The 18,843-nt window shown below is 39.2% G+C and overlaps 2 protein-coding genes across 3 annotated transcripts; one reads left to right on the top strand and one right to left on the bottom strand.

Annotated features, from left to right (window-relative positions):
• Nucleotides 1-334: 334 nt before the first annotated feature.
• Nucleotides 335-9,769, bottom strand: LOC113138463 (glucosaminyl (N-acetyl) transferase 1). 2 transcript variants are annotated; one of them, XM_026320920.1, is made up of 5 exons: nucleotides 9,632-9,769; nucleotides 1,913-2,492; nucleotides 1,691-1,784; nucleotides 1,168-1,572; nucleotides 335-1,034 (listed from the first exon to the last, which is right to left on the bottom strand). In XM_026320920.1, the coding sequence occupies exons 2-5, from the start codon at nucleotides 2,188-2,190 to the stop codon at nucleotides 549-551; spliced, it is 1,263 nt and encodes a 420-aa protein (XP_026176705.1). In that variant the 5' UTR covers nucleotides 2,191-2,492; nucleotides 9,632-9,769; the 3' UTR covers nucleotides 335-548. The 2 variants fall into 2 exon arrangements, with proteins under 2 accessions (XP_026176705.1, XP_026176704.1); XM_026320919.1 differs by having other exon boundaries at nucleotides 9,619-9,747.
• LOC113138466 (riboflavin kinase) lies at nucleotides 8,568-11,619 on the top strand. The gene is made up of 4 exons (XM_026320922.2): nucleotides 8,568-9,070; nucleotides 9,677-9,828; nucleotides 10,206-10,308; nucleotides 10,546-11,619. Exons 1-4 carry the CDS (start codon nucleotides 8,989-8,991, stop codon nucleotides 10,707-10,709), a joined length of 501 nt encoding a protein of 166 aa, XP_026176707.1. The 5' UTR covers nucleotides 8,568-8,988; the 3' UTR covers nucleotides 10,710-11,619.
• The last annotated feature ends 7,224 nt before the right edge of the window (nucleotides 11,620-18,843 follow it).

Below are 18,843 nucleotides of genomic sequence, written 5' to 3'. Positions count from 1 at the left end.
CATTTTCTAACATATCATAATGACACAAATATTTCTTAAATTAAACTTCAATAATCAATTCATTTAGATATAAAATCACTTTAGCGATCCCATTTCTGTCTATGATTCCTTTGTTTGTGATTAACGTGTTTTATACTCATACTGTATATTGGTCTTTCAAGTTTTCAAAATAAATTCTTCTCTTACTCCTTCTTCTTTGTGACCCTCCTCTTCCTCCTCAGGTGCTGACTACTCTCTTCTATGCGTTAATCCACAACACAGATATTAATCAATGAACAATTCAGGAGCTTCTGTTGTAAAGTGAACCATCCTTTCTTCTTTTCCTCTGGGCTGGTTCTGTTTGGTCTTTTTACTTTAGCCTCCTGACACATGGCAATTAAATTTGTCCTCTGTGGTAGACATGCCACTGTGGCCTTTATTCCAAATTCCATGCTTGCAGTTTGTTTGTGCCCTAATGTCGTACAAAGAGGACATCCTGGGGTTTTTAAAGATGTCACTCATGCATGAATTCTGTTTGAATGAACAGAGTAGTACAAAAAGTACTTGTCCTAATTTGACTGAGCCAGTGCCTTCTGTCTCAGATACTCCTCCAAGCAGTAGACAGGAATGGGATCTGTGTCTATGTCAAACTTGTTGGCAAACAGATGATGTTGTTGGATCATCCACGGTAGATCTCCAGCGCCATACACGCATATTTCCCGAACATGGATTCCTTGACACTCCGGATACACAGCTTCCAGTGAACCCTGTGACCCCTCATGCCACCGCCACTTCACCAGCCGAGAGATTGCATTGACGTCTGTCATGTCGTACTTGGGGTTGGGCCATGTCGAGCCAGGAACATCAGGGATTCGCTGAATAGTTGCCCAGAGAAACTCATCAGGACTGTAAGTGTCTTTAGCCCACTCCATCAGTGTGTGGATGTGTTCGTTTGTTAACACGCTGTGGACGTAGCCCCGGTTAACCACAATGTAGGCATTTCCTGAGAAAATTGGCAGGTTAAAGGGAGGTGGCTCCTTTGCCTGTCCTGTCGCCTGAGACAGTTGAAATTAAAACGATGATGACAGGTAAATAAGGGCAATCTCAACAAAAAACTTTGTAAAATGTCTTTACAAATATTAAATATAGCCATGTAACTCATTATTTAAAAAAATCCACAAGAAGTACCTGGATATTATCATTAACTATCTGGTAAACATTTGTCACTCTCGACTTCTTTGCTTCAGGCATTTTTTCTGTCTCTAAACTGTTCCCTCCCTTCAGTGAACGCAACATCCTTACAATCTCTAAGTTGGTTTTCAGTGGGAAATCCTGACCACAAACGTTGATGAAGTATTTCCATTTTGTGCTGGCGTTATAGAGATCAGCCATGCAGTTAAGGTCTGCCTGGACACGTGACCAGGCAGCATAGACCACATTCACAGTCTGGCTGACCATGAAGACATTTGGGAAACAGGAAGTAATAGCCTCGATGGCAGAGAAGACCGAGGCTTCTGACTTTTTGTCCACATGAACGCAGTATATATTTTGAGGTGCATAGATGGCTCGCAATAGTCGTTCAAAATTCTGCACCTAGAATATATGAAAAAAAAAATCAGTCCATTTGCATGTCCTTCCAGTAAAATGAACAGTGTGTCCACTGTTTTCAAAGATTATTATAATTTATATACAGGCGTTATCATTTCCATACCTTGTGATGCACAACCATAGAATAGGCCAGGGGGAAGTCCTCTTCTTCCTGGCTTAACGAGAATGTTATGTATTTCCTGGCTAACTTGAATTTCCTATAATTTCAGAAAATTGGAAAACATACCACAAGGAATGAATTCCTGCTGAAAACAGTAGGCTACATTTAAGTAACAGCTTAAAGTTTTAAAGGTATTAAAGCCTGTAACTTGTCAAAGTAACACACCTGCAGTCTTGGGTTGCATGAATGTAATACTCATCTGGGATGTGAATATTCTTGCGGAAATCTTTAGTGATGAGCAGTAATTTGGCCCGATCCACTGCCTCCTTATCTCCCTGCAGGATTGCTGAACAGTTGCAGACATTCTCTGGGCCGCCATCAGCAGCTGAATACTCCAACCAGCTGTACTTGGCAATGTGCACTTTGAAGCAAGTTAGCAGCCAAATCAACACTAGTGATCCCAGTACAATAATGAATTTCAGCGGTTGATTCAGTTGCCACATTATTGGAGAGGTGTGTTTTAACTGCAGTGAGATGCTTCACCAGTGTGGTTTCTGTACAGTCGGTAATCCACCTGCACTCAGCTTTTATGTCTCTTTCTGCATTCAGGCTTTCAGACAAATCTACTTTTTTTTTTTTTTTGAGCGGGGGGGGGGGATCTGCTAATGGTTTTGTCCTCTGTAGGTGTTTTTTTTCTAATTACTGTTACAGTGTACAGTGTACAGCACTGGTGATGTTTAACAACGTGTAGATTTTGTCATTATGGATCCAGGCAGATTAAAAGCTCCAAACACTTCACTCGCCCCTGCAAACAAGATAAGAGTAGACATAGTTAGACATACAATATAAGCACTTTACTAATGAATACAGCTTCCTAAAGCTAAAATACGTAAAACATAAACATAAATCAGGTAACAGTACTGGTTGTAAGTATTATGTGTGAGAAGTATTGTCATACAGATAGAATAGGCTACCTTTGGTTTCACCACAGACATTTTTGCTGCCACCCCTGTGTAACCTCACCCAAGACCTTTTGATGACATGACACTGTTAACACATCACAGCACTGGCACTGGGACCAGGAAAAAACAGGTTGTCACGCATGGAGCCAGAACAGTGACACTAAAACTATGTCAGTTAAAACAAAAATAACCTTTGGCACTGAAAACAAAATCAGAACTGAAAAATAAAGCATTGGCATTGAAGGATTTCAATGAAAATCTTCTGATTTTCAGTTGATGTCTCCTTTTCGATGTGGAGGGGCGTGGCTAAGGGAGGTGGTTTCATTTCCATTTTTTTATATTACTTTTTTTACAGGTATAAAAAGATCAAATTTTCAGGTGTTACACTGACCCAGAAACTAGATAACATAATGAATAAGAACATGTATGTCCTCTATCCACATTAAAAAGAGGAACCGCCACCCCAGTCTGCCAATCCAGGGGTACTGTCCCCGAACGCCACGCGATGTTACACAGGAGTGTCAGCCATGACAGCCCAACAACATCCAGAGACTTGAGGTTTTCGGGGCAGATCTCATCCACCCCCGGTGCTTTGCCACCGAGGAGCTGCTGAACTACCTCAGTGACTTCGGCCTGGGTGATGGATGGATCAGCCTCTGAATCCCCAGCCCCTGCTTCCCGTATGGAAGACGTGTTGACGGGATTGAGGAGATCCTCGAAGTATTCCTTCCATTGTCTGACACTATCCCCAGTCGAGGTCAGCAGCTCCCCACTTCCACTGTAAACAGTGTTGGTAGAGCACTGTTTCCCCCTCCTTAGGTGCAGGACGGTTTGCCAGAATCTTTTTGGGGCCGACAGGTAGTCCTTCTCCATGGCCTCACCGAACTCCTCCCATACCCGAGTTTTTGCCGCCATCACCGCCTGGGTTGCAGCACGCTTGGCCCAGCGGTATCCGTCAGCTGCTTCGGGAGTCCCACAAGCCAACCAAGCTCGGTAGGACTCCTTCTTCAGCTTGATGGCATCCCTTACCTCCGGTGTCCACCACCGGGTTCAGGGATTGCTGCCACGACATGCACCCGAAACCTTACGGCCACAGCTCCTAGCCGCCATGTCAACAATGGAGGTGGAAAACATGGTCCATTTGGACTCAATGTCCCCAGCCTCCCCCGGGATCTGGTAGAAGCTCTCTCGGAGATGTGGGTTAAAGACCCCTCTGACAGCGGGTTCGGCCAAACATTCCCAACAGACCCTCACAGTACGTTTGGGCCTGCCAAATCTGTCCCGCTTCCTCCTCTGCCAGCGAATCCAACTCACCACCAGGTGGTGATCAGTTGACAGCTCTGCCCCGCTCTTCACCCGAGTGTCCAAGACATACGGCCGAAGGTCAGACGACACGACTACAAAGTCAATCACTGACCTCCGGCCTAGAGTGTCCTGGTGCCATGTGCACTGATGGACACCCTTATGCTTGAACATGGTGTTCGTTATGGACAAACTGTGACTAGTAGAAGTCCAGCAACAGAACACCACTCTGGTTCGTATCGGGGAGGCCGTTCCTCCCAATCACTCCCCTCCAGGTTTCACTGACGCTGCCCACATGCGCGTTGAAGTCCCCCAACAGAATTATGGACTCCCCAGTAGGAGCACCTTTCAGCACCCCCGCCTGAGAGACTCCAAAAAGGCCAGGTACTCTGCACTGTTGTTCGGCCCATAGGCTGAAACAACAGTGAGAGACCTATCCCCGACCGGAAGGCTCCAACACGTGGTGGCTGAGCTGGGGAGCTATGAGCAAGCCCACACCAGCTCGCCGCCTCTCACCGCGAGCAACTCCAGAGTAGAAGAGAGTCCAGTCTTTTTTTTTTTTAATATTTTTAATTTCTTATTTATCTTACATCTTTTCTACTTCTGGCACTCTGCTGTGTACTTGTACTTTGCTGTTGCAAAAATGCAATTTCCCCATTTTGGGACAAATACAGGTGAATTCACCGTAAAGCTCTATTTTTGTACCGTTTATCTTATCTTACAAACAAGAGCATGCAAAGGAAAAAACTGAACAAATAAAGAAAAGATTCACAAACACCCTGGATTTACCTGCTTTTGTCCAGACGTCCGTAAACTTTAATTGTACATTGAAAGAGGGCAGACTCTTTACACTATGTTATGACTGGAACTATTGGGAGTGTAATTGTTCTGAGAACTTTTTCTGTTAAATGATCAACAGAGTCACTGGAGCCGTTTTTAGTGTTTTTAATTCTTGCATGCAAGTTGTCTGAGCAAACAACACATCAACTTCCTCTTAAGTAGGCATCATCCTTTTCTTGTCACTGGTGTGAAATGAAGTGATTATCTTTCCCATGCACATACACCCAATTCTGATGTCTTGAGCAAGAGTTTTTTTTTCTAGCTCTGTGGTTAGTTATACAGCTAGACAGTTTCTACAATTATCATACTTCTGAGTAATGTAACAATATAGTTTGAAAATAAATAATACCGATACATATATATTTCTAACAGTAATGGTGAAGGGTCATGTCCCAATTGATAAACTTTTAAGCATTAGGTTTTTATTTCATAAATAAATATCATAAATAATTTCTAGGTTTCCATAGAGGTGCATGCCAAAACAGTAATATTTAGTTGATATTTAGTTATCCCTGCCAACTACAGACTTTAATTTTTGTTCAATAGTCTTTTGATTTTGGAAGAAAATTCTCAGGAAAATATTATAATTAGACTGAAGGGCCATTTTAGATGATCTAATTAAATCTGAATTGATAAAAGCAACATCTGAGGTGAGGACACAGAATCAAAGACCTGGAACCAGTTCTTCCTGTCAGTTGTCCTATTACTGAGTCCCATCAGCTTTTTAAAGACTTTACAATATACAGCTAGTATAATATTACACAACTGTTCTTTTTAAACTTAACTGTATGTGTGGAGTGTACCAAACACAACATTTAAACTGTGGGATAAAAACATATATATAGGAATCAATACAGGTATAAAATGCATATACATATCTGTCATGTGTTTGAATGTATAGGATCTACAATCTATAAAAGCCAGCTTTTGCTACAAATCACGTTTTTTGATATATCAATTGTCCTGTCATTGCTGTAGAAAATAAATCGCAGGGTGTCTGATTAAGGATCCAAAAAATCTAACTATTTCAAACAGAAAAGCTATTTTTTAAAATAAAAGTGTAAATAAAGGCTACCATGCAACATAAGAATTTGTTGAATAATGTGTAAATGTTTTTTACCTGTGACTTTCAAAGTAGCGAATCAGGCTTGAGTATCTTGATCTCTTCCTCTCTACCGTAACAACCATGACAATTGATGTGTGGGCTGCAAGCAGCCAGTGATCCTTATGCTGTATCAAGGTGCTGTGTTACTGTTACTCCTTGCAAGTAAAACTTCTATATAATCGTACCGAAGTTCGTCCTCTGAGTCTATTTGTTAAAGGAATTACCTAACAGTTTCTAAACCTGTTTTGTGCTCTTCTTGTTCTGGTCTATCCAGATGAAAATGGTAGGCATAAGATCATCATAAGACCATCATGTTCTGTAGCATCACTGTCCTGTTACAACCACATATCTTAATGATGAGCAAAGGAAACGGGCTGTTTTCAGCTTTGTGTTAATCCAGTAGTGAAGTGGTATATGTACTAATGAATACATGTGGTATATACTAGTGGTATATGTACTAATGAATACATGTGGTATATACTAGTGGTATATGTACTAATGAATACATGTGGTATATACTAGTGATATATGTACTAATGAACTCATGGCTGAATGAAGAACAGTGAACAGGATTCAGATGACTGGAGAGGCTGAAAGGTCTCGATTTACTGCAGGGCATGTGGGAGTGACCAGGTGTGGAATGACGTGACAGTTAGAGGTTACTGAGTGATGGAAAGAGAGCCGATACTCCGACTGAACTATGAGAGTTTATGATAAGTTTTTTTGGCTCAAGAGGTAGTAGAGATTTCCTGACCCATAAAAGGACACTAATAAAGTAGAAGCATCAGGTAGTCTAGTATAAAATGAAAAACCCATTTTAAACAATGCAGATATTGGGATGGACTAACCTTTATTATTTACAAAGACAGTTGTAATGCAGATGGTTTGTTGTAGAGGAGTGCTGATATTCTGAGGAAAGCTTCTGAATTTACCACACAGGAGACATTAAGGGGGAAATTTAGATTTAAACCAATTCACCTATGTCTTTCTTATTAGCACTGGCAATTATTATAATTATGAGGGTGGATGAAATCCTTAGAAACAGTCATGACAGTCGTTGCTTGGATTTTGCTGCTGGGCAAATCAGATGCAAGTTACAGTATGCAGTGTCAACTCATGCTAGACCCATGAAAAGGACTTTTATGTGTGAATCTACTGTTCGAGTATAACTAAGGTGGAGACCAGCGTCACTGCTACATTGGTAAATAACACAGATGTTTGCTGATAAACATTCCACTGTAGCATGTGTCATCACATCTGTCACTTACACATTATATACATTACCAACTCAACACCCAGTGCTTTCATAATTATTCCAGGTGACTATCTATCAATTCATTTTGGGAATTAAGACAGATTGATCTGAACATGTTATTTAATAGTTTCATCATAATAATCTATTTATTCTCTATTTAGTCAAATTAGGTATTGTGTATAATTTAGTCCCAAATTTATTGTTACCTATATCATTGTTTTGTGATCTATGTGAAGGCTGCTTTAACATTGAAATTTCCCTTTGGGATTAAAAATGTACTCTATTACAAACACACTATCCAATATACAAAACTGTCATGTACAGGTTTAGCTCTGCCTTTCTATTCAATTACATTTTATAAAGATAACAATATGGACGTTTTTAGCATAGACAATTTATCAACTGTGCTTTTTTACATAAAGGAAAGGACGGTCCTCATATCGCCCCCTTGTGGTTTGATTCAAATACTGCAAGCAAGAAAGTTAATTAAATACCACTAAACCTCAAAGGTAAAACAGGCTTGGTATATTCTCAGGTAGGCTGCCACCAACTTAAAAGTCATTTTTGACTACTCATAATTGGCCAAACTGTGATATATAAAATAATATGTGCATAATTATACACGTAGGCTCCTGTAAGTCAACTAATAACTTTTAATTTTCTAATTTGATTTTATTTTGTCAAGATGATGAATTATGCCCGAAAGAAAAAAATAACGCGATCTGGAAGCATTTTTCAAAATATGAAGTAGGATTATGTGGTGATTGTAAGTTTATACTTCCCCTTTGCCATGAGATCCCACTGCATAAATGCAATTCGGAAGTAACATCCTGCAGAAAAACCTTGGTTATTTCTCTACGGTGGCCGACAAGGGCAAACGCGCCTCAACGGCCAAAACACCTGTAAGAGAGAAAACACAACGGAAATGCGCCAGGCCTATAGGGGGACCCCGAACTGAGGGATGCTATGAACAGTTCGGTTAGTTCGGTTAACTTTTACAGACACGACATAAAAAAGGTTTTCCATTTATTTCTTTTTAAACACTTGGCCGTCACGTTTTACAATATTATAAAAGTAAAGTATTGTAAAAGATGACGGCCTGGTGTTTAAAAAGTAATTTAATGGAAAACGTACCTTCAAATTCACCCCTCACTACAAGTGTCTCTCTCGCCTAAAACTAAGCCAAACTTTGTTCATAGCATCCCTCAGTTCGGGGTCCCCCTATCGGTCTGGCGCACTTCCGTTGTGCTTTCTCTGTGTAGCGTTTCTTTCTTGCAGATTTGGCGTTGTTTTGCAGCGCGATTGCCCTTGTCGGCTACCGTATTTTTCGCATATCCTTGAATGCACCATTTGTAGTTGTCATATTTCCTACAATTCCTGAAGGCAACATGTCCTGACCTCATGACCATCGCGGTCAGTGACGTCAGCAGAAGCGTTACAGACAGATGTGTACATGTGTCCCGGTGTTACCGGTTCTCTGGATACCAGGACCAGTTTTCCAGCATTTCGCTGCCACTGGACCTGAACGAACCCGGGCTGAGGAGAGACGCTACAACAGCCGGACGGACGGTAGCAGCTTTTTAGATCCGTTTCAGGGAGACGGCGCCTCTGAAGCGTTTAAGAGCATTTAGCTTAGCTTAGCATAGCAGGTGAACTTTTGGAGAAGATACACCTGAATCCAAAACGGACTCTGGACTCTATAGGAGAAAGATTTCATTATCGTCAGTTATCAAAGCGGTGCAGAGCTGGTCGGTTAACCGGTCCGACTGGGTTGTAACGTTCTCGGTCATTGTGTAGCGTCCATCCGAGACAGCCAACTGTTATTGGGAAGTCAGGCATGAAGAGCCTTCCGTACTTCTGCCGGGGGGAGGTCATACGAGGCTTCGGGAGAGGAAGCAAAGAACTGGGGATACCCACAGGTCAGTCTTCCGGTGCTTTTAAGCTGAAAAACGTTTCAGTAATTTTAAACTGTTTTAGGCTACGGATGATCGCGAGTCGGTCTGGAGGAGAATGAACTTGAAGATTAAGAATCTGTGGTAGCAACATAAATGTTTTAAATGCTTGATTACTGATTAGTCCTAATAGTCGATAGTTAGTTGAGTTTAGCAAAAAAATAGCAGCTATTTAATGTATAATGGCGACTGTTCCACAAATCTCTAGTAAATAGTCTCTTTCTCTCTCTCTATCCCCCCCCCTCTCTCTCTATCCCTCCAAGGTGAAGAAACAAAAACAAAACAGTATCAAATCCATCACAAAACAAATCTGAACCTTGTAATAAATGATATATTGTTGTTATTTCTTTGTTACCTTGAGATTGGCCCTCACAGGACCAACTGTGTGAAATGAAACCCTGAATCTTGTGACCCAATTGTTCTGACGATTCAAATTGAAAATATTTTGGTGTTAACTCAGACTTTGGTTGTGATAATTGAGACCCGACCAAAGTCAGTGAGTGACTGCGACTCACCTCACATACTGACCTTTTTCTTAACTTCTTTTTCTCCCTTTCTTCTTCTGATCTCCAGCGAACTTCCCAGACTCAGTGGTGGATAACCTTCCAGCAGATATCAGCACAGGGATCTACTATGGCTGGGCCTGTGTTGGTAATGGTGATGTCCACAAAATGGTGATGAGCATTGGCTGGAACCCTTACTACAAAAATACCAAGAAGTCCATGGTAAGTACAACAAAAGTGGCATTCGCCGCAAACTGCCTGATGTCTTCATCAGGTGGACACATTAAAAATCTGTAAGATTTAGACAATGAATGATTTCAAGACAGTGACGGACTGGTCGCTAAACAATTTCCCCTGTTGCTGTGGCAACATTGGCAAAAACACACTTGATCTGAAAAACAAAAGTGACTGAAGTACAATATGAAGCTACAGACACTGAAGAGAGTGATCAAGCTGAACTAAATGAATATGTCAGCATGGTTTCGGACATGGTTATTTTCTAACTCTTTTATAGAATTATTTTTACATATGGAAGCAGGACTGATTAACACAATAAGAGCAGCACAATAGACTTGACATTTGCTGTTCTTTTGTTCCAGGAGACCCATGTGCTTCACACATTTAAAGAGGACTTTTATGGGGAGATTCTCAGTGTTGTCATGGTGGGCTACATCCGTCCAGAGAGAAGCTACACTACACTTGGTACAACGCATCTCTCTCTCTCTCTCTCTCTCTCTCTCTCTCTCTCTCTCTCACACACACAATCTTCAATCTTTGTGTGGTGTCAGATATTGGTGTTATTGATCTCACTGTTTTCCTCTTTAACAGCAACGATATGTTAAGTGTCACATATTCCTTAAGGTTCTCTTTTCACCACTCTCTCACATTCACACACTCTGACTTTGCTCACTTTGTTCCTGCATGTCTCTGTCCTGACAGAAGCCCTCATCGCTGCCATCAACAGCGACATTGAGGAGGCCAAGGTCAAACTGGAGCTCCCAGAGCATCTCAAACTGAGAGATGACAACTTCTTCACCAGTGCTCCCAGCTCATCTTCACCCTTGCCCACCACCATAGTAACCACTATTATGAATGGTCACTGACAGCCGGCTGTGACACACACACACACACACACACACACACACACACACACACACACACACACACACATACACACATACACATACATACTAGTGTAACATGTAGATTTCCAAATATACACAGGTTTGTCATTAAAATGTCCAATCTCATTCTGAGATCTCTTAGCCGCTGCCATGGCTGCACATTGACATGACCATTTTTTTGTTATGGTATTTTATTTTATTTTACTTTTTTTTTGGTAGTATTTTTGAGCTTAAAATTATCTGTGAGTTTGTTGCAGAGAGCCAATCATTTAATATGATTTGTTCATTTGTATTTATTCACATTGGAGTACCTCATCTAACAACAAAACTGTAACAAACACTTAGGTCCTACTGGTCCTCCTGTATATTTGGAATCTTTTATGTGAGAAAGCACAGTAGCTGAAAATAAGCTTGACCATAAAATACAAGCAAATTTGTCCTGACATGTATACGTATGAGAAGGACAGCACAAATATAGATCATAAACTCCATTTAAGATAAAAACATCATCACCTATTTAGTCCAGGTATGTGTGAGGATTTATTTCTGCATCATGTGTTAGATAGAACGTCTGGGCATTGTTATCTGTAACAAAAACACAGGTTGCACAGTTAGATGAATTTATGCAACAACATGGCTAAACACACAGCATGTGTGTGTGAAGGTGGGGAAATTAATGAAATGATGTACATTCAATTATACAGAAGTATGGTTGTCTTTTGTTTTCCTCTCTCCCCTCCAGTGTGACACAAAAACCCTTTACTGTTTATCACTGCCCTAAAACATAATGACCCTTTTATTGGAACTGAGATTGGATTTGGGTTTTTTATGCATTATGCACAAAAAATCTGAATGTTTGTAACGCAGAGTTATTAAATAATCAAACTGATTATTTATTTGATCAAATGTAAATTTAAATGCCAATCCTTTCATGTTGTAAGGACAATTTAGAAAAAAAAATTTTTTTTTTTTTCAATATTTACTCTGGATTTGAGTAGCACTGTCTTGAAATGTCTTTGTATGATTAGCCAGTTGGAATGAACTGTAAATGATAATGAGGAACACTGTGGAAATAAGCAAACAAGTTTGTATGCACATGCTTTTTTTTTTTTTAACTGCAGCTTGACTGATAGTCAGACCCACGGTCCGTCAATCCCTGTATATCTATATATCTATAGATATATCTATAGATATATATATATATAGATATATATATATAGATATAGATAGATATATATATATATATATATATTTCCGTTCTCATCCCTATGGGTGGTATGTGTGTCTTCCTCAATCTCGGGTCCTCTACCAGAGGCCTGGGAGTTTGAGGGTTCTTCGCAGTATCTTGGCTGTTCCTAGCACTGCGCTCTTCTGGACTGAGATCTCTGATGTTGTTCCTGGGATCTGTTGGAGCCACTCTCCCAGTTTGGGGGTCACAGCCCCGAGGGGGGAGCTATCCATAATAAATATATATATATATATATATATATATATATATATATATATATATATATATATATATATATATATATATATATATATATATATATATATATTACAGTTAAATAGTTATTCATTGCATTACTTTCTTTTAACAAATGTTTTAAAACACTATAAGGGGTCACTATTTCAGTCCTTGTGTGCCTACCTGGTGAGATTTTACAACAAAAATGACATGAAACCTAAACATAGAAACACAAGTGTGTACAATTATTTGAACATAATTGTAAATAAGTGTTTTTAAAAAGATGAAGTTTATGGATCTGGGTTGAGATTTTAGGTCTGTATTGTTTTTTTTTAGTTTAGTAAAATGGTTTACGAATGTTGACATTCATCAAGCAATCTCAGAAGAGCTTAGCTGTTTTTGCCTGTACCTTTCTATCCTCAGTTTGGGTGTTTTCGTATTTTTCAGTTTAATCAGTTTTTCTATACGAAGGTTTGAAAATTGTTAAATGTTAAATGTTTTCCAGGCTAATTTGGTGTGATTATTTATTCAAGTTTACATCGGAACCAGGTTTACTGCAGGTGGAGCTAAAGGTTTAGCATCTCATTTCTGTTTCATTCTTGTGTTTTACATAATTTAATCAAATAAATAATTTGACCAAAATAAACGTTTTATTGTTGTATGTTAATGTGATCGAAATGCAACCTTTTCTATGCAAGAAGGATTAAGTTTTTTTTTTCCTGGGACTCAGACAACATTGGCTAATGTCTGGTTAAATGTTGTTATTCTAATACCAGCTGGCAAACTGGACTTAATAATATTTTAATAATTTTATTGAAATAATACATCAGTGACAAGGCGATGTGAAGGAGGAACAGTGGCAGATATGCCTGAGTCAATGTGGTATCTGATGGTATCTGTTGAGTAGTGTGGGATAAGACATTTTATCTGTTTGAAAACATACAAAACCAGACATTTAATTCACAAGTTACAGTTACATCCTTGTTTGTCACATATCATTTCTGCACTTGCACAGGGTGGGAGATGCTTAGGCTACTTACAATTATGTTCACAAACTACTGTGTTAATCATGATTTTTTTCTGCCTCTCCCAAAACAAACTTCTGAAAACGAATGCTCTTAGACCAGCACTTCAATATGGGTATGAATGAGGAAGAGAAATGGCCTGTCTGACAGGTTCTGCAGACTTGACAGGAGGAAGGACACTGAAATTCAGAGTTTCTGGAAGTTAATTTCCGAAATTCACTGTGGAAACTGACTCTGAATTTATACAATCCCTGTTTCTGGAAGAGAAAACTCAGAGGTTCCATCAAACTACTCTGAGTTTTCACTAAACCTGCTTTCTGCAATACCCCCATCAAACTTTGCAGGACAAATACACATTAATTTGATCAGTTAATGAACACTCTGTTGTAGGCAAGAAGGAAATTTCAAAAAGAAAAGCTTTTTCTTTTTAAAATAAAAGTGTAATTAAAGGCTGCCATGCAACATAAGAATTTGTTGAATACCTGAAAATCACATTAACAGCTCTTTTTTAAAATCTGTCATTTCAAAATCAAGAAATGTGATATTCTTATTTAATTTAAAATAAAGAGCAGATCATGCAAATGCTTCTTACCTGTGACTTTCAAAGTAGCAAATCAGGTTTGAGTATCTTGATCTCTTCCTCTCTACTTCTGTCTAACGATTCTAAACCTGTTTTGTGCTCTTCTTATTCTGGTCTATCCGGATGAAAATGGTAGGCAGAGTTAGCCACAAAGAAAGACCTCCTTCCTTAATACTGCAGTAGAGATGCACCATTTGTTTCCTTGAGTCTTTGCTTTGTTTATTTATTCTGTTGAATGGTTGGTCCAAAGTCAGCTAACCCTCATATCTATAGTAAACATAATTTAGACCAGCACATATGGAAGATTTATAATACTAGCAATGAGTTGTGGGATTTTTAACCACATTATATACTGTTGGGTAGCTTCACCTACAATGCATCATATTCCATAAGATCATCATGTTCTGTAGCATCACTGTCCTGTTACAACCACATATCTTAATGATGAGCAAAGGAAACGGGCTGTTTTCAGCTTTGTGTTAATCCAGTAGTGAAGTGGTATATGTACTAATGAATACATGTGGTATGCTGTATACTGGTGGTATATGTACTAATGAATGCATGTGGTATATACTAGTGGTATATGTACTAATGAACTCATGGCTGAATGAAGAACAGTGAACAGGATTCAGATGACTGGAGAGGCTGAAAGGTCTCGATTTACTGCAGGGCATGTGGGAGTGACCAGGTGTGGAAAGACGTGACAGTTAGAGGTTACTGAGTGATGGAAAGAGAGCCGATACTCTGTTGGGAGAATAATTAACAAAGAAATGTTATGCTTACATGTTAACCATTTAACTTTGTTACTATTAACACATACTTGCTAGAGTTGTGCAGGAAAAGGTCATAGGGAGAGAAGGTTACAAGAACTGTTTCCACAGTGTGAAGGGACAATACAATCTGGGAGTTAGGATCTGCCTGCAGGGAGAACAGGCCTATATGATACACTGTTGCTGAAGGAGAGGCAAGGTGAAACTGGTTAACCAGGGATGAGAAAATAACAAATACAGAGGGTGAGTTATCATATAAGGAGATTGTTTGTGAAGAAGGATGCAGCTGTATTGTATCACTGAATGTCTTCTAAGATGGGGAGCAGCTCTACACATGAAGATAAGAAGAGGAGGATGGTACAGTGCCGAGGGGCTGCGACCAGCTCTGTGCACCAACAAGGGAAGGTTAAAGTCTAAACCAAGACCCTCCCCACCTATAGCTAACCAATGAGAGTGAATGTTGTATGCCAATATAATGTTATGACTTTCCTGTTCTGCATCTCTCTTCCTTTGAAGTTAGTTACAGCTAACTGCTTGCAGACTGTGATTTTCTGACCAGGAAGTGGGTCCTTGTACAAGCTTTGGAATTTCAATTAAATGCTCTTTGAGACAGAAAACTTCTCCTCTGCTAATTCCAATAAATGAACACGCCGACAACTCTGACTGAACTATGAGAGTTTATGATAGGTTTATTTAGCTCAAGAGGTAGTAGAGCTTTCTTGACCCATAAAAGGGCAGAGTAGAAGCATCAAGTAGTCTAGTATAAAATGAGAAACCCATCTTAAACAATGCAGATATTGGGATGGACTAACCTTTATTATTTATAAAGACAGTTGTAATGCAGAGGGTTTGTTGTAGAGGAGTACTGATATTCTGAGGAAAACCTCAATTTACCACACAGGAGACATTAGGGGGGAAATTTAGATTTAAACCAATTCACATATGTCTTTCTTATTAGCACTGGCTAATAATTATTATAATTATGAGGGTGGATGAAATCCGTAAAAACAGTCACGACAGTCGTGGCTTCACTGTAACGAATTGCTGTAATTTCTACAGTAAAATTTTACAGCAACTTCTTGTTTTGTCATTTTGCAGAGTTTAACTGTATGTCGCAATGCATCATGGGTCCAAAATAATTACAGTAGCTAACAGCGTTTTTCTACAGTAACATGTTGCAAAATTACAGGCAGAGTGTGTTGTGGTTGTAGATGATGCTATAACTGTTAAATTCTGGAAATATCGGATTACATTGCAAAAGGCGATTTGAAGGAGGAACCAGAGCGTGTGATGACCGAAGCAGAGGCGCATCTCAACTCTGTGGTGAGAACAATATTATGTTATTTGTGTGTATTTATCTTAGCTAAGCCATGTCAGGACCCTAAACAGATCCCTAGACATTGGCTCACCACAAGTACAGTCTGCAGTGTTTTGTAGCAAACATTAGCTAACTAAAACGAACTTAAGTGAAGCTAAAGCTAAAGCTAGCTGCATGCATTAGCCTGCCGAACAGCGGGGGCAGGTAACATTGTTAGATTTAAGGGAGCCGAGTTTTGCTGTAAAGGTGTACTCCTTATAAAAAGATAATTTATGATTACTTTCGACTCATAAACAGACATGAACTTGTACATTTGCCCTATGTAATTGGTAAGCGAATGTGAGGCGTGTGTTGTGTGTATCGTTTAGCTAGTGTAGAGGGAAACCAGATTACAAGATAATGCTGTAAACTAGATAACAATTAATTATTGTTATCCTGTAATATACTGTAATTCTTTTTACAGTAATTAAAAGCAAATTTTACAAAACCTTTTTGGCAACTTTTTTGCCAGGTATTTACTGTAAATTCTACAGTCAATTTGTTACAGTGCTGGACTTTGCTGCTGGGCAAATCAGACGCAAGTTACAGTATGCAATGTCAACTAATGCTAGACCCATGAAAAGGACCTTTATGTGTGAATCTACTGTTCGAGTATAACTAAGGTGGAGACCAGCGTCACTGCTACATTGGTAAATAACACAGATGTTTGCTGATAAACATTCCACTGTAGCATGTGTCATCACATCTGTCACTTACACATTATATACATTACCAACTCAACACCCAGTGCTTTCATAATTGTTGGGATTGCTGTACAAAGCAGCAAACGTTGCTGACGTTACTGGGCGTTAGACCTTTCCGAAAATGTATATCATGCGGTTGCCAGGCTGGCGTGGCCCTGGAAATCGTTAGGATTATTATTTTTCGTTTTTTGCTATTATTATTATTTTTCTCCGAAACAACCTCAAATTTGACCCCCTGTGAAAAATTTTATATTTTATGGGTTTCAGTGCCCCCGACAAAAGTGAAAATACATTGCGCGTATGGGAGCCCCACTGACATTTTTTTCATCGTACAGTCACCAAACCTGGCACATCTCTTCTTCATGTCAGGCCAAGCAAAAAAGCTTATCATGTCGAGGTCATGTGACCAACAGGAAGTCCACCAGCTGGGAGTTTATCATGAGGTCATTCAACTTTGTCCTCTTTCAGCTTTAAGTGTCAGCATATTTTCAGCTAGAAACACCATTCGACCTTTAAACGGGTCAGAAGGCATTAATCTCTATAAGTCTTGTATTCAGCTTTTTGCTATCTATTATGGTTTTTCTTTAATCGCAGTTTAAGTTTTATGGTTTTTTTAGGAATTTTCTGAATTTTACATTGGTGTGTATGGGAGAGAGCTAGAGTGGTGACATCATCTCTAGAGTGGGAGAAGCTGTTAAGTTTATGGAAAATTTTTCTCTCTAACTCGCCGTCACGACCACAATTTTGACTCTTCATACACCATTTTCTCAAAAGTAGTAGAGATTTTTGTCTCCTTTCAGGTAATGCTGTTCTCATTTTGATAGGACCTACGGTTTTTCCACCAGACAGAGAGTGACTGCTCAATCTCTCATTCACTCCCATTATAAAAAGCTCCCACATTTCTGGTGAAAATCACAAATGAAGGCTGTTTCTACCTCGCCACCAATTGTTCATTTTTTGGAATATCTTCACAAAAAGTGGATCAGTCTCTTTGTTCAAGCCTCCTGGGATTAGGTCACCATAGCAACAGCTCACAAAGCAGCAGCAGAGATCAAAGCTGTCTGTGGTTGGTAATTAAGAATGACTTGCTGCCTAATGCTGTTACACATGGGGACCATTTACACTGTGGCTGTTTTACATGTCAGCCATGGTGTCGTCTCCCAGCAGGCCATGTTTGGACTTTCACAATAAAGGTCTAGTCAGTCATAGGAAGATATTACATTTTCTGTAAAGTAGAAGGAATATTCAAAATAAAGTCCAGATTCTAGTAAAAGTTCCTATGAGTCTCCTGCAGCACATTGTCCTTTCAAAATAAAAGCCCTGAAATAGCATTTTCTCAATGGAAAAGGCCTGAAACAGCAATTCAGTATTAAAATGGACGTTGGCCATTGGCATACGGCTTCAGGCGCTAAGTGAAGCCATTTTCCGTGTCAGCAAAGGTTTCTGACATGGTCAGACTTTCACAATAAAAGTCCATGGTTATTTATAGGAAGACATTACATTTTTTTAAAGTACAAGGAATATTCAACATAAACTCCAGATTCCTGTATAAGGTCCCATGAGTCTCCTGGAGATCTTTGTCCTTTCAAAATAAAAGCCTTTTATAGCATTTTCTCAAAATAAAAGCCCCTCGCTGCCATTCGTAGTTCTCGATTATTCCAACTGCATCAGGCGATTCAAAATGTGCTTCGGCGAAGGGATTGGGATTGCTTTTCGCGGCGGTCAGCAATCCAGAAATTGCATCGTCTAGTTATACCAGGTGACTATCTTATCAATTCATTTTGGGAATTAAGACAGATTGATCTGAACATATTATTTAATAGTTTCATCATCATAATCTATTTATTCTCTATTTAGTCAAATTAGTTATTATGCATAATTTAGCCCCACATTTATTGTTACCTATATCATTGTTTTGTGATCTATGTGAAGGCTGCTTTAACATTGAAATTTCCCTTTGGGATTAAAAATGTACTCTATTACAAACACACTATCCAATATACAAAACTGTCATGTACAGGTTTAGCTCTGCCTTTCTATTCAATTACATTGTATAAAGATAACAATATGGACGTTTTTAGCATAGACAATTTATCAACTGTGTTTTTTTACATAAAGGAAAGGACGGTCCTCATATCGCCCCTTTGTGGTTTGATTCAAATACTGCAAGCAAGAAAGTTAAATACCACTAAACCTCAAAGATAAAACAGGC

This window comes from Mastacembelus armatus, chromosome 9, assembly GCF_900324485.2.
Source record: "Mastacembelus armatus chromosome 9, fMasArm1.2, whole genome shotgun sequence".
Classification (NCBI taxonomy): Eukaryota; Metazoa; Chordata; class Actinopteri; order Synbranchiformes; family Mastacembelidae; genus Mastacembelus; species Mastacembelus armatus.
Note: the sequence above shows the minus strand (reverse complement) of the source record. Positions and strands in the feature narration are given on the sequence as shown.

What these genes read in the sequence shown, in the direction of transcription:
- LOC113138463 (XM_026320920.1), bottom strand. Translation starts at nt 2,190, where the DNA reads ATGTGGCAACTGAATCAACCGCTGAAATTCATTATTGTACTGGGATCA. An exon ending in CATGCAACCCAAGACTGCAG is followed by an intron (nt 1,785 to 1,912) that starts GTGTGTTACTTT and finishes CTGAAATTATAG; the next exon opens with GAAATTCAAGTTAGCCAGGA. An exon ending in CTATGGTTGTGCATCACAAG is followed by an intron (nt 1,573 to 1,690) that starts GTATGGAAATGA and finishes CATATATTCTAG; the next exon opens with GTGCAGAATTTTGAACGACT.
- LOC113138466 (XM_026320922.2), top strand. Translation starts at nt 8,989, where the DNA reads ATGAAGAGCCTTCCGTACTTCTGCCGGGGGGAGGTCATACGAGGCTTC. An exon ending in AGAACTGGGGATACCCACAG is followed by an intron (nt 9,071 to 9,676) that starts GTCAGTCTTCCG and finishes TCTGATCTCCAG; the next exon opens with CGAACTTCCCAGACTCAGTG. An exon ending in GAGAAGCTACACTACACTTG is followed by an intron (nt 10,309 to 10,545) that starts GTACAACGCATC and finishes CTGTCCTGACAG; the next exon opens with AAGCCCTCATCGCTGCCATC.